The sequence below is a fragment of the Typopeltis vanoorti genome, chromosome 10, assembly GCF_054136105.1.
Source record: "Typopeltis vanoorti isolate ZY-2024b chromosome 10, IOZ_Tvanoo_1.0, whole genome shotgun sequence".
NCBI classification, from domain to species: domain Eukaryota; kingdom Metazoa; phylum Arthropoda; class Arachnida; order Uropygi; family Thelyphonidae; genus Typopeltis; species Typopeltis vanoorti.
The window spans coordinates 56,808,606-56,830,461 of record NC_143558.1 but is presented as its reverse complement, the minus strand read 5'-3'; the positions used below and the strand labels follow the sequence as shown (position 1 = coordinate 56,830,461).

Genomic DNA, 21,856 nt, shown 5'->3' with positions numbered 1-21,856 from the left:
TGTTAGAGCTGGGTTCTTTACTTTTAGAGTAGTGAATGAGTGGAATGCGCTCCCTGAGTCTGTGGTGGATGCTGTGACAGTGAATGAGTTTAAGGCGAGGTATGATAGATACTGTATGAATGTCAAATAGTTGTGATGAATATGATTTGGGGACTCCCTCGATGAGTCCAATGACTCCCTGGAGTTGCCCGTAATAATAGTAATAATAATAGTAATAATACTGTAATTTAGGAATCTCTAACTTACATGAACTAAAATTGATTAACTGAGTCTAGAGAACTACAAACGAATGTCTGAATGTTTCATGAGTTGTATTCTTCTGAATATCTTGAACTGATTTGATATTTAAAAACGTTTTGAAATGTAACATTAATCAGAGTAGAGTTATAAGTTCTTTGTAATAAGATGGATAAGATCTGTTAAATATAATCTTTAATTATAAAGTTTAAGCTCAACTGAGTAGTATACTAGTGACTTAATGAGAGCTTTATATTCGTTCAATCATAATGTCCCTGTTGGAATATTGTGTTATGATGTAATTTGTGTCACTGCATTACATAATTGTGTTTGAATTGAATCTTGTATTTGCCTGATTGTTTTATTGCACCGCTCATTAAAATAATTTGAATCTCAGCGGGAACCCTATGTAATAAAAATAAAAACCTCAGCCTAAAATCAACTTATGATAACCTGATACAGTTGAAAGTTGATTTATCTAAGTTGCTCTTGCAATTTCTGAATATGGAGTGGCGCAGTATAATATAAATTTTCTTCATATTCGATTGATATATCAGCCTACAACCAATAAATACCAAGAGAGAGTTATAGACGATAAGACGTGATTGAGCAGAAGTTTATGATCAAACAAAGTGGCGCAGTCGACGGAATGTTGATTCATGAATATTAATTGAGAGATTAGATTTTTTTTTTATGTTTAACTTAAGAACTTATTCCTAAAACTTTAGTAGTAAAGTTAAGTGAATCACGGTGAGTTGGTTGTGGAACAAATCAGGCAAAGAATTATATTTTGAATAGTTTTAAAGTTGAAGTTGTGAAAATTAAAGTAGCAAATGATAATCCAATATGGCTCTTGCATCTAGCAAGGCAATGGAAGACAGTGAATTCTTCAGAACTGTGAACCCCCAACAGGTCTTTCCTCAATTTTCAGGAGAGGAATCAGATGATGTATTGTCATTTTTTACCTTTATTGAAAAACTCAGATAGCAAATTGGACTGACTTTCAGTTATTGATATTGCTCAGAAACAAATTAATTGGTAAAGCAAGAACATTTTTATACTCATCTCCAGTACATAGAGAAACATTAGAGTACAAGAAATTTAAGGACGAACTAATCTCTAAATTTTTCTATACTAAGTACTACTGTCAAACCCTTATAGAGCTTCACGAATACAAGCAAAGTGACACAGAAGATGCGACTAGTTATTTCAATAGATTGGTGAACATTGCTAAATCTATGAGAATATCCCCTGCAGAAAAACCTCACCTAGATTGGATTACTTTTCAACTATTTCGACTTGGATTGCATGAAAAATTAAGAGAGGTGATTTACAAAAAAAAAAGAAAAAGCTGTCAGTATAGAAGGATGCTATAGTGTGGCCAAGGAAAGAGAGAAAATACTGGAAGAAATGGAACAAATATGCTCCATGAAACAATCACTTATGCAGGACTGTAATGATCAGCTTACACCCTTACCAATTCTTGAATACTTTTCAAACTGTAAAAAGAAAAAAGGAAATAAGAATGAGGAAGTTAATATAAATGTCTCTACCATCTCGAATGACAAACCAGATTCACTAGACTACAATTCCCATAGAATGCAAAACGTGACAATGGCAAAAGAGAATGGTAGATTACCCTTATCTCTTGTGCAGAGTCTAATTGGGAAGATTCCATGCGATATTCTTGTAGATACTGGAGCCCACATATCAGTTATTCCTAACTCCATGGTGAATAAACTTGTTGATGACTTTTCTGATAACATCACCATAATTCAGAAACCAGTAAAAAATCACTGGAATCGCTAAAATTGAACTGATTGCCACAAGAAAAATAAATGCTAAATTTTCCATACCTTGTTTTCTGGTGAAGTTCTCACATGAACTCATTATCCTTCCAGAAATTGCTGACACAAATAACCAGATCATACTAGGACTTGATTTCCTGGAGAAAAATTAATTCATGTGTGACTTTGCCTCCGGAACCATTTCCTTGTGTGGCATGAGTTATCAACCAATGTACGATGAAGAGAATAAAAGAAGAGAATGTAACAGGATGGAGATTGAAACCTTGAATTTTGAAGACGGATTGAGTGATGAAAAAAAGAAATTGTTGCACGAAGCTATCAATTTGGCAGAGTCAAAGACCGATAGAGTATAAATAAGGAAATTCGTTCTATCAATTTTCCAAAAGTATCCCCAAACATTCACTGAAGATATTAGCTCGTTATCCTGTACAGACAAGATAGCCAACAGAGCTGGGATCATAGAAAAGTCTAATTCCAGATGGAATAGCCCCTTTTTGTTGGTGGAAAAGCCTGATGGAAATCTGAGAATTATATTAGATCTGAGTGAGATTAATAAAGTCACAAAGCCCATTGATTTTCCTCTATGTAACATAGAAGAACTTCTGACTGGTCTAGAAGGAGCAAAGTACTTTTCGAAATTGGACCTCACTCTAGCTATTTTCAGATACCTCTTAGAAAAGAGGACAGTTTTTTGCCTTCACCACTCGATGGCAAAAATACCAACTCTGTCGGCTTCCTCAAGGGGCCAGAAACTCAGCTATGAGTTTTCAGTGTCTGATGAACACTGTACTCTCAGATATGTTGGGAAAGGGAGTCATATGTTTCCAAGATGACCATATGTTTCCCCAGACCTAACATCACATAAAGAAATCTTAGATAATGTATTAAACAGACTGGACTTGTCACATCTATCGTTGAAGTGCTCAAAATGTAAACTCTTCATGAAGAAGGTTGAATACCTAGGACATGTTGTCAGTGAAAGAACAAGTACGAAGGTACTTAGGAATGGTAAACTTCTATAGAAAATTCATTCCCAATTGTTCTCAAATAATGGAACCCATAATCAAATTAACTAAAAAGGAGGAAAGGTTCTTTTGGGGAAAGGAACAGGAATCCGCCCATAAATCCCTCAATTTAGCGTTAACCAGATCTCCTGTCCTCGCTCATCCCAAACTTGGAAAATCTTTCTATCTTGTAGCAGATACCTCAAATGACACCACTGCAACTATAATAGAACAAAAGCAGGAAGAAGAAATTAGACCCATTGCATTCTTGAGTAGAAAACTATCTGCATCAGAAAAAAATTACTCAGTTATTGAAAAAGAAACACTAGCTATTGTGCATGCCTTAAGGAAATTCGGATATATGTTACTAGGACAAGAAATTTTTTTAAGATCTGACCATAAACCCCTAACTTTCTTATCCACAATGAAGGATAAAAACCAAAGGATTATTCGATGGGCCTTAGAATTACAAGAATTCCAAATACAGATATGCTATATTCCTGGAAAACTTAAATGTAGTTGCTGACTACCTATCCAGGGCCTCAGATGATAAAGTAGATGAAAGTACCAGTGCAAAGAAAAAGATAATGAACTTGATAGCCAAAACAAATGAGGGAGAAGAAAACAAAGGAAAACCCACACACTTTCAGAATTGGGGCAAATTCTCCATTATAGATGCACAAAAACAAGACCCAACATGGGGGGGGGGGATATATCAACGAATCAAGAAAGGGAAGAGAATCTTGGAGGAACACTCCTTTCTGCATTCTTTATTCCTGGATGATGATGGCCTCCTGTTAGCAAAACAAGATATCACCGGAAATTAGAAGGACAAAATAGTAGTCATGATTACTATTGATAATAGTCCTGCTGTCATGATTCCTTGGGTATTGTATACCTTTCATGATGCTGATCTAGCAGGGCACCAAGGTTTCTTTTGAACATGGGGGAGAATAAGAGACATATGTGTGGAAGGGAATGAGATGAGACGTTGAGAGTTATGTGTCTTCATGCCATCTATATCAAAGAAAATCAAGTTACGGAGGAAAGGCTCCTCTTCAGCCTTTCCCTATCCCTAGTCACCCTTTTCAAGCTATAGCCATGGACATTATAGGTCCGCTCTCTATTAGTTCTAAAGGAAACAAGTATATACTTGTTGTGATAGATATGTTTTCTAGATTTCCAGAAGCCACAGCTATGAAGGATCAAACTGCACAAACAGTGGCTAACAAATTGTTTAAGATGATCATTTCAAGATATGGAACCCCCACAAACACTCCTCACTGATCAAGGCTCAAACTTTACAGCTGAAGTCATGCTACAGTTGTGTAAATTATTGAAGATAAGAAAAGCTTTTCACTACTCCCTATCACCCCCAGGGAAACGGAATGTGTGAGAGGATGAATCGTACCCTGAAACAAACCCTATCCAAACTTGCTGATAATCATTTGTCTAATTGGGATAATTTCCTTTCACACATCCTTTTTGCCTGTAGGACAGCCCTGCATGCTGCTATAAAAGAAGATCCCTTTGTGGTTTTATATGGTTTTGAACCACTGTTTCCCAGTGATTTCAAGGACTCGCATGCAAACTCTGGATTTCCAGACATTGATGAGTACCTTAATAATATGATCACTGAAAACAAAGTTGCACATGACCTAGTAGCGGAAGCCAGTCAAAACAGCTCACAAAGGGCTAGAGCCTATGCAAATAAATTGAGAATTTACAAAGAATTAAAACCGGGAAACTTAGTACTTTTACGACAACAGCCTAGTAACAAGAAAACGGGGAAGTTCAGAAAATGTGCGACGGGACCTTATGAAATTGTCGAAAAGACATCTCCTGTCAACTTTCAGATAAGAGAATCAACTGGATTAAAAAGAACGCTAATCGTTCACTAGGACCGATTAAAATTGTTCAAGAAGAGATCTGACCAATTAGTCTGCCTAGGGGATTCACTGGAGGCAATATGGAGAAAAAGAAAGAATTACCATGGAAAAAGGTAATTACAGAAAGAACACAAATAATACAAAACAGCCAAAACACAATATCAACGGAGAACATGAATTTATTACTGAAGAGACAGTTCTATACTACAGGCATAGAAAACATGCTGACTTTCATAATCAAGGTAATAAGAATTCTAATGAAAAAGTGAACAAGGATAAATGCACCAACTTATGATAACCTGATACAGTTGAAGGTTGATTTATCTAAGTTGCTCTTGCAATTTCTGAACATGGAGTGGCACAGGATAATATAAATTTTCTTCATATTCAATTGATATATCAGCCTACAACCAATAAATACCAACAAGAGAGAGTTATAGACGATAAAAAGTGATTGAGAAGAAGTTATGATCCAACGGGGGGGGGGGACTGGCAATTAGTTCAAAAGCCAAGAACACAAAAAGTGATGCTATTTAGCACTATAGGCCTCTCATGTTTTGTCTTTTCTCAGTTTCACTTACTGATTTGGTGCTTGAATGCATGTATTTGTACTTGTGTCTACTTCCCCTGATGCCAATTTAACTTTTGTAAAACACTGGAATTAATAATTAAATTAATTATTAAATCTTCTATATGTCATTTCCTGAAATAATCACACATAAGCTTAAACATAAGGATTATCTTTCCTTTTGACAGCTCTGATAATAACAATGTTGTCAGTGACCTACAAACAGCTAAAATTCATTCTCTGTAATATAATGGTTAGGGATATATTAGCTCTACATAAAACATCAGCAACTTATATCTTAATGAGAATTCAAGAGAAAATAATTCAAAAAAGAGAATTCAATAATGAGTAGATAAATATATAATACTATATGAGGGTCAACATGAATTTGTGAAGAATTTGTCATGTCTTAGTAACATATAATATAAAGTAATAGCTGAGTTGGATAAAGGAAATGGCTACGCTATGATTTTGCAAAGGCATTTGACAGAATACCATAATCCTTCCCCTTCTTTCTTTGCTTCTGTCTCCTCTCCTTGCTCCTTTCCCCTGATGCTATTAGAGTATTCGAGGACTAGGGGTGAATCTTTTCTATCTTGCTAAGTTATTTCGTCTTATGCAGCCACCGTAGGAGGCAAACTAGCCTCAATAGGTGCCGGTCCCAAGCCCGGATAAATGGCAAGGGTTGATGTCAGGAAGGGCATCCAGTCATAAAACTTCACTGCCAGCTCTAGCTATGATATGAGTCAAAGAGAAAATGATAAGGGCTAGGCATACCCCTTAAGCGACGTGCAGCCACATCGCCCTACAGCTGCGAGAACTGGACGAGGGCTACCGCATCAAGGACAGGTACGGTTAAAGAAGCGAGACCAGCAGGGAGAGGATGTTGCGAATGGGAACACTGAATGTTGGAAGCATGACTGGAAGGGGAAGAGAAGTGGCAGACATGATGAGGAAGAGGAAGTTGGACATTTTATGTGTGCAGGAGACAAGGTGGAAGGGGTAAAAGGCAAAGGAACTGGGAGATGGATATAAATTGTCCTACTCTGGAGCGAATAACGAGGAAAGAAATGATGTAGGAATTGTGGTGTTTTGCAGAATGAAGGGCGAAGTACTGGAAGTGGGTAGAAGGAACGACAAGATCATGCAAATGAAATTGGGAGTTGGAGAAGAGTGGGTGGTCGTATTATGTGTATATGCCCTGCAAGTTGGCTGTACAGCAGAGGAGAAACATGAGTTCTGGAACGTGTTAGATGAAGAAATGAGGGAACTGGAAGAAAACGAGATGGTGATTGTCGGAGGAGACTTGAACGGGCACATAGGGAGACAGAATAGAGACTGTGAAGGGATGCATGGTGGCCACGGAGTGGAAATGATGAACCAGGAAGGAGAGGGGGGTTGTGGACTTTGTAGTAGCGTTTGATCTGGCAATTGCGAACTCGTTTTTCTACAAGAGGGAAGAACATTTGATAACATTTAGGAGTGGTAACAACAGTTCACAAATTGACTACATTTTGACTAGAAAACATCTTAAGGTTGACAAATTGCAAAGTAATTCCAACAGATCAAGTGGCACAGCAACACCGACTGCTGTGCGCAGACTTTAAAATAAGATTGAAGATAAGAACCCCTGGAAGCCATGGGATGAAGACAATTAAGTGGTTTCGCTTAAAAGAAGAGAGTGTGAGGAATCATTTTAGGGAGAGGGTGTTAGAGAGGATTTCGGATGGACTGGAAAGTGTACGAGATTGGTGGAAACATAATTCAAAAGTAATCCTGAGTGCAATCGAGGTGCTTGGTGAGACATCTGGAAAGATTAGAGAGCAGAAAGAGGGTTGGTGGTGGAATAATAATGTACAAGTGGCAGTGACAGCTAAGAGGAAGGCAAAGCAGAAGTGGGACGAGTCAAGAGTGGAAGAGGACAGAGAGGTGTACAGAGAGAGAGAGAAAGCAAGAAGCCAAGAGAGTTGTGGCACAGGACATGGCATATCAAGATCTGTATGATCAATTAGAAACAAAGGAAGGACAGAGAAAAATTTACCAACTAGCGAAATGTAGAAATAAAGCAGCAAAGGACATCTTACATGTGAGGCAGATCAGAGACGCTGAAGGAAGAGTATTATGGAGGGATGTGGACATAAGAAACAGATGGAGAACATACTTTGAGGGGCTTTTGAATGAGGAAAATGCAAGGACTCACAGAGAGGATGGGCAGCCTTCTGAGGGGATGGTGCAGAACATCAGTAGAGTGCAAGTGATGGAGGCCATGAAGAGGATGAGGAATGGAAAATCATTGGGCCCCGACAGGATTCCAGTGGAGACATGGAAGGCACTGGAGGAAGATGGAATTGACCTGCTGTGGGACCTGTTCATGAAAGTTTGCCAACAGGAAAATATACCCGAGGAATGGAGGGAGAGTACTCTTGTCCCCATCTACAGCATAAAATGCCACTCATTTTATGCTGCCTCCACCATGCCTTTTTCTTCCAGATTGCATGTTCCTTTCTTCAGTCATCCATTTTATGTCTACCTTATTTAATCTCCTGACTTTTGGAATAAACTCAGTCATTGCCTTTGCCAGATAGTTCCTGAGTAAGGACCAAGCAGTGACTTTCTTCCCATCCATTCCTCATTCATAATATCACTGCAAGCAGCCTCCTGAATTGGTCACAATAAATTGCCTTATACTTCTACATGTAACCCTTTCTCACAAAAGTCCTGATATGGCTGGCCACCACCCAACTGGAGAAAGATGTGACACTTCGTTTGCTATAATATCCTCTAGTGAGATAATCAAAATCCAAGATCCTAGAGTTTGTTAAATTGTGAATGAATACAATTCACTAAGGAATGTTTCGTTCATAATTTGACAAGTTAAAACCCTTGAAAAGGATATGCTTGTATTATATAAGTTATATATAGCCTGACAAATATTACATACCGTAACTAGTGTAAAACTAGTGAATATTCCCGTGTAAAATATCTACTAAACTGTATGTTAGACAATGAATTTGTTATATACATGTTTTCTGTTAGAATTGATATAAAAGAATTACTGTAAATTGCATATAACCAACTGAGATTATAAAGTCAAAGTATGCAGGCAAGACACCGGATTAGTAAGTTGCCTCAAGCGGTCATGCACGCATACGGCATGTGGCGACCTAAGTTTTCGGGGAAGACGCTACGAAAAGGCAAGACCCACGAGTGCAAAGGAACAACGTGTCGGGTGAAAATTTAGGGTTACAAGTAGTCCCGGTAGGGGTTGATATAAAAGGGCTAGAAACCCCTCGCCCCAAGAACTTTTTGTCGGGATTCTCTGTTCTCTTTCTCTCGGTGGCAGAAGTTGGTGGTGTCGGGTCGTGATTAGAGGGATCACGATTCCAAGTCCTATGATGAATGAAGTGGATTTTCGAAACAATGGGCAACTCCCAGAAAAGATAGTGACCAGGTAGCGTGCCATGTGGATGCAGAATCGCCTTGCGCTAAGAATACTCTAGGCATAGATGATCGGTATGCAGACTCCATGAGGACCAACCTAAGCTGACAGGAATTTTAGTCTTAACATAGAGGGAAGAAAATGTTTGGAAGGAAAGGAATCCAAGAATCAAAAGGACAAGCATGAGGAATTCTCGAGTTCGGTATAGTAAACCTTTAATCAAGTAATGTGAGAGAGGAAGGTAATTGTAACTTAAGAATCTTAGACCTTCATAAAGTTTTGAGACTATCTAAAATTAAGACAGAACTGTGATATTTTAATTGTAGTCGGTGAGCAATATGTGCTATGTATTATAATTGTACTTGTGTTGATTGCTAGCTATGTTTAAGAGCTGTAGAGATGTCTAATCCAGACAGCTTGATTAACACCTAAATGTCATTATTGGTTTTATAATCTAAGAATGCGAGCTTTGAATCTTTGAACAATGTTTTTTGTAGTATTAATTACTGTGTGATGTATATTGATTAATTTTACTTTGTAATCTAGTAGTACAGTGATAACTGAAGGTTCTTTATTCTGTATGATGATCATTATGTTAAATAAACCTTTTGCTCTTATTAATATGATTGCCTGTGTCTAAGAATCCGATGTACCACTCATAAATCATTCGGATCTAAGCAGGAGATAATAGTTAATTAAGACCATGACTGCATACATGGTTGATTATAGAAGGTATTGATAATTGTTAACTTAGTATAGAAATAGATTAGATTAACCACGTGCATATCTAAAGGTTCACTTCTTGACTGAGAAGTTTTTCCAATCCTAGGGTTCTGGGTGCCCCAGCAGAACAAATAAATTTTCCCAGAACTTAAGAGAAGTTAACTTCAGAAGTTTTGTTAATAAGTAGTTGGCTTACCTTTGAGACAATCTCTGTAGATCAGACTCGCACACATGATAATCTGAGGGGCTGAAGTATATAATAGTAAGACAAAGACAGACACATTATAGGCGCTGCTGAGATAGGACAAATTATTCAAGAGATAGTTAAAGGAGTTAAACCATATTAAGTAAATACCTATTAACAACTACGACATTGTAACAAGTTCCCACGTCTCTGATCCATATATAATACAGCCTTGACATTGCTACTTGAAGATCTTTATTTTGGTTTTAGTATGATATTTGGATGATTTCCATATATTATTTAATTTTCTGAAAGCAATACAGGAATACCTTGTATAGAGCAGTTAATTGGTTCCAAGAAGCGTCCCCGCTATGCAAAACCGCATTCTTCAAGGTCTATTTATAAAGGTTTTCAATTTAATTTGTTTATTACAAAAATTTAGGATAATAAAAATGTTTAAAAATGAAAAAAAATTGTTATTTTTATTAACTAAATAACAAATAAAATCCTTTTAAACTGATATAAAAGTTGTAGAAAACAAAACAAATATTGCTTCAATTTTAGCATACAGTAATTTACTTTTTACTAAAGTAGTCTTTTAGTTTTCGTTGAACCATCCTTGTCTTCTTTGTCTCTTCAAATGCTACAGAGATCTGTACACTAGATCTCTGTAGCATTTGATGGCATTATTGAGACTTTGTCTCACTTTGATGCTTCTTTCCAAATTCGGGTCAGCATTTATGAGAAAGTCGAAAGCTTCATCGATTATTCTCACAAAAGTTGAAAGGTCAGCAAAGGAAAATTCTTCAACCATGACATCAGTGGGGTCATCTTCATCTTCTTCTGCTTCATAGGCTCATTGTTGTTCCAACTCCAAAAGGGTTTCATCATCCAGATCATTTGAATGAGAATCAATACATTCGTTCACATTGTTAAAATCTAAACTTGTAAAACCAAGACCTTTGCCATTGCACAATTTCTGTTGAGATTTCCTCTTTCTGTGTTGCAAAGGCAACAAAGTCCTTTGAACAATGCGGCAAGATATTATGCCATATGGCTCTCATGTTGCTTTGAGTCACCTCTTGCCAAGATTCATAAATATTTTTGAATCGCATCTTTTACGTTAAATTTCTTCCAAAATTCACTCAAAGTCCACGAATCTTCTTCTGCTGCAGGCTTTAATAGCTTGAGCAGAAGTTCGTCTTAAATAGTAAGCCTTGAAAGTGGAGATAACGCCTTGATTCATCGGCTGCAGAATTGATGTTGTATTTGGAGGGAAAAAATGAATCTTGACATTTTCATCTAAGTCAGTCAATAGAGTTGGATGGCCTGCTGCATGGTCTAATAAAAGCAAAATTTTGAAAGGAATATCATTCTTTTTACAATAGCGTTTAACTTGGGCAAAAACAAGTTTTAAACCAGTCTTCGAAAATTGAACGAGTCACCCAGGCTTTTTTTATTCAAATGCCAATGAACAGGTAAATTGTTCTTTGTAAAGCCCTTAAGAGCTCTTGGGTTTTCCGCTCTGTGCACTAACAGTGGCTTCAATTTTATATCACCTGATGCATTACCTCCTAGTAAAAGTGTCAATCGATCTTTTGACACTTTATATCCAGCTTGTGTTTTTTCCTTCTCTGCTAGAAATGTGCGCGATGGCATTCTTTTTCAGAACAAGTCAGTCTCGTCACCATTAAAAATTTTATCATCTGTGTAGCCTTCCTTCTCAGTAAGCTTCAATTCATTGAGAAATAATTCTGCAGTTTTAGTGTCAGCACTTGCGCTTTCACCTTGGATTCTTACGTTATGGAGTCCCATATGCTTTTTGAAATTGTAGAACCACCCGCAACTTGCTATAAAAGTTTCACTAGTTGTACCTTCTTCATTTCGCTTTCATTTTGTCATATAGACTTGTTGCTTTGGCCTGGATTATCATTTGACTCAAAGGAATCTTTTTCTGATTACAATCTTCAATCCAGATCATTAGAAGACGTTCCATATTTTCCATTGTAGAAGATCGATTTCTCGTGATCACTTTTGACATAACAAGCGGTGCTCATTCCATGTTGTTTAATCTTTGCTTTGCTCTGAATAATTGTTCGTACAGATGACTCATTTATCGAATTCTCATGTGCTATTTTAGCAAACGAAGCGCCATTCTCATGACATTTTATAATTTCAAGTTTCTTCTCTAATGTCAACCACTTGCGGTTTTTGTTACTCCAACAGTGTCTTCTTTGTTTTGTCTCTTTTCACTCATACTTAAATAATAAAAAAATATTAAATACTAATATTAACGTAAATAATAAAATGCCACAAGGAAAGAATGTGTGTACGTGAGAGCCAATCGAATAACTACTGCATAAACGTGGCTCTCGACTGTCACTTGTGGCGCGCCTGGGAGTTGCTGGTCAGTGTTGACAATGTTAGTGTAATAATGATAAGTGTAATAATAAAAACCCGCATTGTTCAAAACCGCGCTATACAAGGTATTCCTGTATTTGCTTTTATCAATCTTTGCATTATATCCCTTTAGTATCTGCATTTGTTCCCAAGTATGCAAAATTCTTAACTTCTTCTACTGCATGTTGATTGATTTTAATTTCTTTGTGGCATTTCCTGTTCATTTTAAGAATTTTTGTTTTAGCCATATTTATTTTACAACCAACCTTTTCAGCTGTTTCATACAAGGCTTTCAATTTTGCTTGTATATAAACATATTTTAATGATATCAAGACTATGTCATCTACATAATCTGGGTTCTTCCAATTCCCCTTAATTCCTCTTCCCACACCTGTCACTTTTCTCATAATCCAATCAATGACTATGTTAAACAATAAACCAGGCATTACCCAATCCTGCCTCATGCCAATCCTTATCTCTAACCATTCTGCCAGCCTGGGTGACTGAGTGGCTAGCATACCCTCTCCAACCAACAAGCTGCAAGTTCAAATCCCGATGTGGACAGATGTTTGCAATTGTCTTTAGGTGGAAGATGAATTTCATTGCCTGGTGTGAGACCATTTCCTATTTATTGAAGGCTTGAAAAAAGTTCCATGTTTGGTTGCTAAAGCAGGGTTTCCAGACTATGTAAAAAATAAATTAAATATACATATAACCTTTAGTGGGTGGAAGCAAAAAAAAAAAAAAAAAATTCCTGATGTTTGCTGTGCAATAACTTTTACTTCCTTTATACATTTCTTTGATTATCCTCACATATTTGTCGAAATTCCATAGCTCCTAATAATTAATCATAATGTTTCTATATCAATATTATCAAAAGCTTTGGCAAAATCTATAAAATTTAGGTATAATGAACTTTAAGTTTCATACTTTGTTCAATGATGTTCCTTAAGGTAAAAATGTGATAAACTGTTTCCACCTGTTCTAAAACAAGGTTGTTCAATCCCTTAACATATTTTCTATTTCACTTTTAATCCATTTATCAATATTTCACAGAAAATTTTTGCAAGTACTGACAGTAGACTAATTCCCTTCCAATTTTTACATCAGGTGAGATCTTGTTTCTTTGGGATTATAATTGCTGCATTATTTTCAGTCTCTATCACATTATTAAAGATCAGTTGCAATTTATCAGCAGCAGCAGTCTCCTTAGTTGTCAAACATTTCTATTGCTATATTTTCACTGTCACATGCCTTTCCACTTTTCATCTTCTCTATTACATCCATTGTTTCATTTTTAGATATTGACTCCAGGAGGTTCCTCCATTATCAAACTTCTAATCATGCCAGTGTAAAATATGATGGGTTTAATCCTGTCGTAACTGCGCCATTGTAATATCAGGGGGAAAAGTCTTTATTATATATTCCTTTATATATATCTTATACTTAATTATATATCTCCTTTTTCTCTATGCATTATTTCGATCTCCTTATCACTCTTTAATCTCGTATATATCTCCTTATGCTAAACTGCCTTCCGCACTTGTCTTCTTATTCTTCGAACGCCAGAAAATTTATTTGTTTAAAAGCTGCGCCACTGATGTTCATTTTCTATTAAAAAAAGTGTAACATGCATCCAGTAGTTTTCTATTTATCCTCAGAGCATCTCTAATTTAATTAGTAACTGCAGTCGTGGTCTACTATCTGTTATTTACTATCCTTTCTCTTGGGTTCCCGGTAATAGGCTCTAATATTTTTTTTGGAACAGTGCATGAAATAGATATTAAATGGATAAGAATTCAATTGCCAGAAAACTAGCCTTTTGGCTTTTTATTTTAATTAGTGCATGAAATAATTAAGAATCAGGCGACACTTATTTAATATTTAAACAACAAACTTTTAATTCACATGAGACAAATTTACACTGCATTTGCAATAATAAAAAAAACATCTCAATTCAAATCTGCACAAATAAATTAGTTAAGTTCCTGCATTTTACTCACACAAATCATATCACATATTTAACTAATTTTCTTAATATATCATAAGTCATTTATACTGAGCAATGGTACTTATTACTTAATTGTTAACTCTAATTCATCGAACACATAGACAATATCGTTTACACACAATTGCTCCTTACTTTCTATGCTAGGAATATTCTATAGGTAAGTTTCACCAATTAAGCAAACAGTTACACTATGACTTATTTCAACAACAAATTCCTGACAATTAATTACTTTATAATCTTTAACTGTTAAATATGCCTATTTATATCAGCCTCTGCTTTACAGTCCACTAATAAAAGTTCTCTTAAAAGCTCAAGAAAATTTAATAAACGGGTCAACTCACTTTATAGCTGCTACCCACTGTACACTTGGCTTCGAATTGGACTTCTATTCCCTTTACTTCTGTGTCAGATTTTTCTCTCCCTCTTTATGCCGCTGATAGATTTATTTAACGCTTCTGGGGTGCTGTACTCGCCGCACTTCGGACGAAGATTATCGGCTTGTGGAATGCTTGCATGCACATTGGACTAACAGAGCAATTTCTTCCCTCTGGTTAACAGCTCCTGGCGAAAATATCTGTTTTGCCTAGCGGATCGGCTCCTCGTCATCTTTCTTTTAGATCTCTGGCATGATTTCTCCTGAAGTCGTGATCCCGATGACGTACATCTGATGGTTAACTGCCAACGACTTCTAGACGACCTCTGGATCACTGACAAAAATTTCTGGAACCGATCATGCGATCTTTTCGTCAATGCCTTTTATTTGGTCACTTGTGAATCCTTGCATGGAGGTATGTGACCCCCAAAACATTTTGGTGAAATCTCTTGATCCTTTTCTCAGACTGACCCGCCTTTGTTTTTCTCCAACACTCCCTAAATCCTATTCGTTCTGGCAGCGGACATTCGTTTGAAGTTTTTGTCAGTCCACCTAGCACCGACCTTGAGCGTTTCCATGTAGAACACACACAAAATGTGATGTCTTTACAAATAGCTAAAAATATACTGTTTACTAGTGGAACGGTATTGCCTTAATACTACACCTTCTAGAATATTGCCTTATTTGGCAGAGAGCATATACAATTCCCATTGGGATTATTTATATCTAAACAAACATCTATGTACAAGTTACAATTCTTACTGGGCTTGACCTTGGCAAAATTTATGTAAAAATATTTAGACTTTTTGGAGCTACATAAATATTTTTACACCAGTTATATTGTTTTCAACATTTAAAATCTCATTAAAGTGTTCTTTACATCTAATAAACTTATTCTCTTCAGCAAACCATTTTTATCCCTTATAGCATTTACTTTTTTTTCTTCGTAGCACATTTTTCTTCACCTCACAGTTTTCAAATAGGTCCTAATGCTGCAGTGTTTTGTGCTGCTTTTGACAAACTGTCCACATAATTCCTTTCATCTTCTCTTACAGATTTTCTAACTTATATTTCACTCTTGTAAATGCTCAAATGAATTCCTTAATTCTGTGAGATTTATCATTTTCCAACATTATTTTAATTTCATACCTCTCTTCTATGAGTTTCTAGTCTTATCCAATAACCGATCATTGTTTTTTTTTTCCCCTTCTTAATTCAACACCCAATTTTCTATCCATCTCTGTAATCTATTATCACATTTTGCTCAATGGACAAACTTGCCATGCTACAATCTGTCAAACACTTATGCAAAGTCTAAAAATATCACTCTCTCCCTTATCCAGCACACTGATTCAATCTCTCTCTTTCTAGTACCTTAATCATAGCCACAGATACAACCTTATGATTGTAAATCTTAGTACCACCCTTGTGCAGTGCATTCACATTATTTTGCCATCTAGGCATCTCTCTACTGCAACTCATTACACAACCTGATTTAAGGTATGGACAACTCGTTCACATAGTCCCCAAAAATATGATTACCCATCCCACAACCTTATTTAATATGTAGCCTCCTTGACAACTAAAACATCGCTGGTAGAATCAATTCTAGCCTCCATTCACAACATTACCATTTCCTTTTGGTCTTTCCCCAAAATGAAATACATTGGCAGAATGCTCATTAATTTCAGTACATCCTTCAAAGTGGTAACTTTGTCACCACTTTTCCAAAATCATTCCTCTTCTTGCTTACGATGTAGAAGAACTTCCTTGGATTTCAATTTCCTTTACTGTCATTTTCTAGTCTAAATTTTACACATTTGTTCATTTTCATTTGCAAGAAAATAATTCATTAATAATTTAATGACATCTTGTCAACTAATTTACTTATACATATCCTTTGATTACACAAAAAAATTCATTTTTTTTTATTTGCTAAATAGAGAAAACCACTCAGTTTTATCATTACTTTACCTGGTTCTCCAAATGTTCCAGTAATGTTTATTTATTGGTGAATTATAACAATTATGATCAAGAAAATTAGGAATACTTACTTCTTAGATTCTGGACCATGTCCGTATTATTTTTTCCATGTGATCTCCACGCCATGTGAAGATATCGATTAAAGCACATTAACTGAATAACAACAACAATTGCCTTGGTCAGCCAGTTCATCTACATTATCGCTAGAGATGACATATCTGAAGCAGAAAAAAAAATGATGAATACAGATTTTAAAAAAAAAATGAATTAAGTTCTGTATTTTCACCAAATAACTTTTTTATAAGTATTATTACAGAATCAAATTTATAGTTCATTAAAGGTTTAATTTAATTTAACTGTAGTAACTCATTAATATCTGGCTTATAACAATATACAGGAATTGATCAGAATAAGTCTGACAGTTTATTCACTTTCTTTACAGCATCTACCAACAATGATGAATCCTGTGAGGAATCCACTGCTGTTTGATGACAACTACTATTCAAATGTTATACATATTATAGCTTCTTCTTCCTCTTGTGCTTTATCCCATCTATTTGGGGGTCAGCCTTATTATGTGCACACCAACCAGCTTGTCGAAGAGCCCGATGTTGGGTGGGGGGGAGGTATTTTTTTGGCAGTTTGCATGATTTGAGGGCAAACTGCCCCCCCCCCCCCCCCATCAGGCTCCACGACAAGTCAGTTGGGATCGCATGCGTAAAGTCACATCATATAAAAGGCCAACCCTAAATAGATGGGATAGGGCACAAGAGGAAGAAGAAGAAGAATAAGCTATAATATGTATAACATTTGAATAGTTGTCGTCAAACAGCAGCGGATTCTATACAGAATCCATCATTGTTGGTAGATGCTGTAAAGATTCCTCACATCTTGGAAGGGAATTGAACCAAGGTCTTTCTGACCAAAGGGCTTCATCTATACTGACTGAGCTACAGAGGTTCTGTTATGCATATTATAGCAGAGGCACTTAATCCATTGCATATTAGAAACTTCAGATTTTATCATTATTACCAGACCTTCATGGAGTCAAAAGTCATTATAGGAGGCTCTCACTATCAACACAATGCTCATACATGCCCTAACATCACTTACTGTTTCCACAATCACCACACTTTCGGGCAATGAATTCTACTCATTGACTGCTATCCAAGTAAAAATAAAAAAATAAAAAAAAAAACGCTTCTCACACTCTTCACTCTATAAAAAAATTTCTTCTGCATTAATCTGGTATAAATCCCTCATCGATTATATATTTAATCAAATGATTCAATCATATCACCCGTCCTACTCCTATCCACTCCCCTCCATGTGGGGCACCTGTTTGTGGTGGAGGGGACCTCCCACTGATGGTACTGGCCCTTTTCATTCTTCCTCTTTTTCTTTGCTCTACTTCTCCTGAATCTTTTTCACTATCCTTTTTCCAGACCACCATCACCGGGATCTAACGCCCTGCTGCCGTGTTTGCCATGCAGCGTGACCCGTGGACATCCGGAAAGAGGGATCCTGGTAGTCTTGCACTAATTTGGCCCCTGCTTCGACAAGATGGATGGTCCTGGATGGCCCAGCCAGGATTAATCGGCTAGTGAGCTTGCCTGCAAGGGTCAACGGTATTGCAGCAAGTCTCTCACGGTCCGGAGTCGGGATCCTAGACCTGCTGCAGTGCCGGTATAGCATCCAGGGTAGCCCTGGAGTTCCACTCCTGAGCGCAGTCTTTGCTTGCCAGGTAGTGGGCATCGTGGTGGGTGGGGAGCTCTGGCGCCAAATTAAAAATTCTTTAAATATGAATTCTTCATCCTCAAATGTTTCAGGGACCCTAACAAAGTCCCAACCAAGTACTGATAACATAGACACAGCATATGGAAACAGAAGAAACAAAAGATATCGGATACTAATATAAATGTACTAACCTTTTTAATCATTCATGCAACAGGTGAAAAACCAATTGGGAAAATGTCACCCTTCTTTATCCAAAAAGGTTTAGGACTGGCAGGATCTCCCAAAACTGTCAAGAAATTGTGTTCTAGTGATATCCTCATGGAAACAATGTGCAAACAACATTCTGAGAAACTACGACAATGGGTGGAATACAAATTGCAGTAACACTTCACAGAACACTCAATTCCAGTAGAGGAGTGATATCAGAATGGGATCTCCTTGATGTTCCTGATAGGAGATATGTTCAGAGCTTAAAGATCAAGGAGTGACAGATGTGAGGTGCATCCTGATATGCAGGGATGGTCGCCTGGTCTCAACCAAGAACATCATCCTTACTTTTGATACACCTAGACCTCCGACATCTGTAAAAGCAGGGTATCTCAGCTGTCCTGTTAGAATGTACATCCCTAACCTGCTGAGATGCTTTAAATGTCAAAGATATGGACATACCCAAACTGCCTGTCGTGGTTCTACTACCTGTGCCCGATGTGGTAGTAAAGAACGTGAAAATAAATCTTGCTGTGAAAAAAAAGCTAAATGTGTCAACTGCCAGGGAGATTATCCAGCATACTCTTGTGCATGGCAGAAATGGAAAGATGAAAAACAGATACAAAAAATTAAAACAAAACAAAACATAACCTATCAAGATGCAAAAAGAAATTCTACAATCCTCTTATGCTGAAAAAGTAACAATTAAAAAAATGCCAACAACAACTCAAACATGTATGTCTATTCCACCATACCTGAACTTTATGATGGCAAGTGCTTCTCTGTTGAGCGCATTACTCACAAGACCTATGGCCTTACTCCAGAGACAACTTCAAAAATGGTCCCATTCAATGAAAATTCATCTGCGAAAAAAATTATGGTGGATAATTTTATCTATAAATTTATCTTCACTCAAAGATAAAACACCAGGCACTCGCACAGAAAAAAATGGATACCTCGATACCCACTGAAAGCAAACTAAGTATATCAACTGACCCTAACACATTTGATGTTTTGAACACTCTACCAGAGGAAGAGATGGACACTGGCTGTCCATACTTCCCTAAAACAGTGGATAAATATAAATCTGACAAAGGTAAGCCCTCAACCTCTCGAAAACCAGACAAGTCAATAAAATCAAAACAATAAGAAAATTTTTACAATTGAATTGTTGTGGGATCCGCCAGAATATTGACAATATCAAGATGTTGTTGCAGAAACACAAACCTTTCTGTTTCTGTCTACAGGAAACTTACTTAAGACCCAATGAGGACCATACCTTTAGGAATTTCACTGTTGTACGTAAGGATAGAACTGGAGATGGTCCTGCTCATGGATGAGCAGCTATCCTAGTGGGCAGTCATACTCCTTTCCATCAGGTCCAACTTAATACTTCTCTGGAAGCAGTAGCGATTCGCTTCTCTGTGGGATTCCTTATTACAGTATAATCAATTTATTTACCACTAAATGCTGAGTTAAATGAAATTGATCTTGATAACCTTATCTCGCAACTGCCTGAAACCATACTTTTGATGGGTGACTTCAACGGTCACAATACTCTATGGGGGTAGTGCCAACACTAATAGATGAGGTCAAATCATTGAAAAAAATTCTTGATAATAATAACCTTTCCCTTCTAAATAATAAACTCAATACTTTCTTCCATATGCCTACCCGCTCATATTGCAATTGATCTTACAATCTGTTCCCCTTCCATTCTTCCACTGCTCATGTGGGACGTTGAAGAGAACATATATGGAAGTGATCACTTTCCTGTTCTTTGTACAATGTCTTCACAGGAACCATGTTCACCCACACGGATACCTATATGGAAAATGGACCAGGTTGACTGGAACACTTTCTCTCATCTTGCAAAATTTAATGCTGATGCCATCAGTCAAACACCTATCAATGAAGCTGTAAAATATATAACAGAATGCATCATTGTCCAGGCAGCAACAACCTTCATCCCAAAAACATCATCTTTCCAGTCTATCCAAAGCCTTGGTGGAACCCAGAATGTCAGGCAACCATAAAAGATCAACACAGAGCATGGAGCATATTTCGTAGATACCCCACCACATCAAATTTAATAACTTTCAAGCGTGCTCGAGCCAAAGCATGTTTTGTAAGACTTCAGTCAAAAACAACCATGGATCCAATTTACTACATCAATTAACCAAATGACCAGTCCAAAAATTGTATGAGATAAAATCCGGAAAATGAAAGGCAGATATAGTACACATTGTTTGTCCACCTTAGACTATAAGGGAAATGTTCTTGCTGATCCCAAAGCTATTGCAGATACTTTGGGAGAAACTTTTGCTAAAATCTCAGCAAAAGCTTCATATTCTCTGGAATTTTTAATCATACTGAAAGAGCAGCAAGAGAAACAAAGGCTTAATTTTTCTACCAGCATTCTTCAGCCATATAATCAGCCATTTGTCAAGGAGGAATTAAAAAGAGCTCTCCTACAATCTCACCCTCGATCTTCTTCTCTTATTATACAATAGAATACTACTTGCAGAGGAAGAGTTTCCAAATTCTTGGCATAAGTCAATTGTCATTGCTATCCCAAAACCAGGAAAAGATCCAACATAAGCAAATAATTATTGACCCATTGCTCTGACCAGCTGTCTTTGTAAGATACTAGAGAAAATGGTTAATGCCAGACTTCTCTGGTATTTAGAAAGCAACAGTCTTTTTTCCAATACACAATGTGGTTTCCATAGACATCGATCAACTTTAGACCATTTAGTTCAGTTAGAAACTTGTATAAGAGATGCATTTCTGAAGCGATAACATCTTGTCTCAGTTTTTTTTGACATGGAAAAAGCTTATGACACAACCTGGAGATATGGCATATTAAAAGACCTCTATAACCTAGGTCACAAAGGACACTTCCCTATATTTATTAAAAACTTTCTGTCCAGGCGAATTTTCCAAGTCAGAGTGGGAAGTAAGCTATCTTGACTATATCTTCAAGAACAAGGTGTTCTCCAAGGCTCTATCTTAAGTGTAACCCTTTTTGCTATTAAAATCAACTCAATTATTGAACAGCTTCTTCCCACTGTAGACAATGCTCTATATGTTGATGACTTCACAATTTACTGTCACTCACGTAACATGAGGGTAATTGAAAGACAACTTCAGCAAGAAATTGATCATGTCTCTCTGTGGGCTCTTAATAATGGGTTTAGGTTTTCAACAGAAAAAAGTATCTGTGTGCACTTCTGTCGAAATTCTGAACTAAGAATGGGACCTACTGTTATTCCAGTAACTACAGAAACCAA

General features: G+C 36.8%; 1 protein-coding gene across 2 annotated transcripts in view; it reads right to left on the bottom strand.

The window, feature by feature from the left end:
- Positions 1 to 21,856, bottom strand: part of Pcmt (Protein-L-isoaspartate (D-aspartate) O-methyltransferase) — a 111,183-nt gene that overhangs the window by 60,876 nt on the left and 28,451 nt on the right. For both annotated transcript variants that reach the window (XM_090399716.1, XM_090399717.1), the window contains exon 2: positions 16,691 to 16,837. In XM_090399716.1, coding sequence (XP_090255842.1) covers positions 16,691 to 16,811 — 121 coding nt within the window. In that variant the 5' untranslated portion in view covers positions 16,812 to 16,837. The remainder of the gene's footprint in view (positions 1 to 16,690; positions 16,838 to 21,856) is intronic.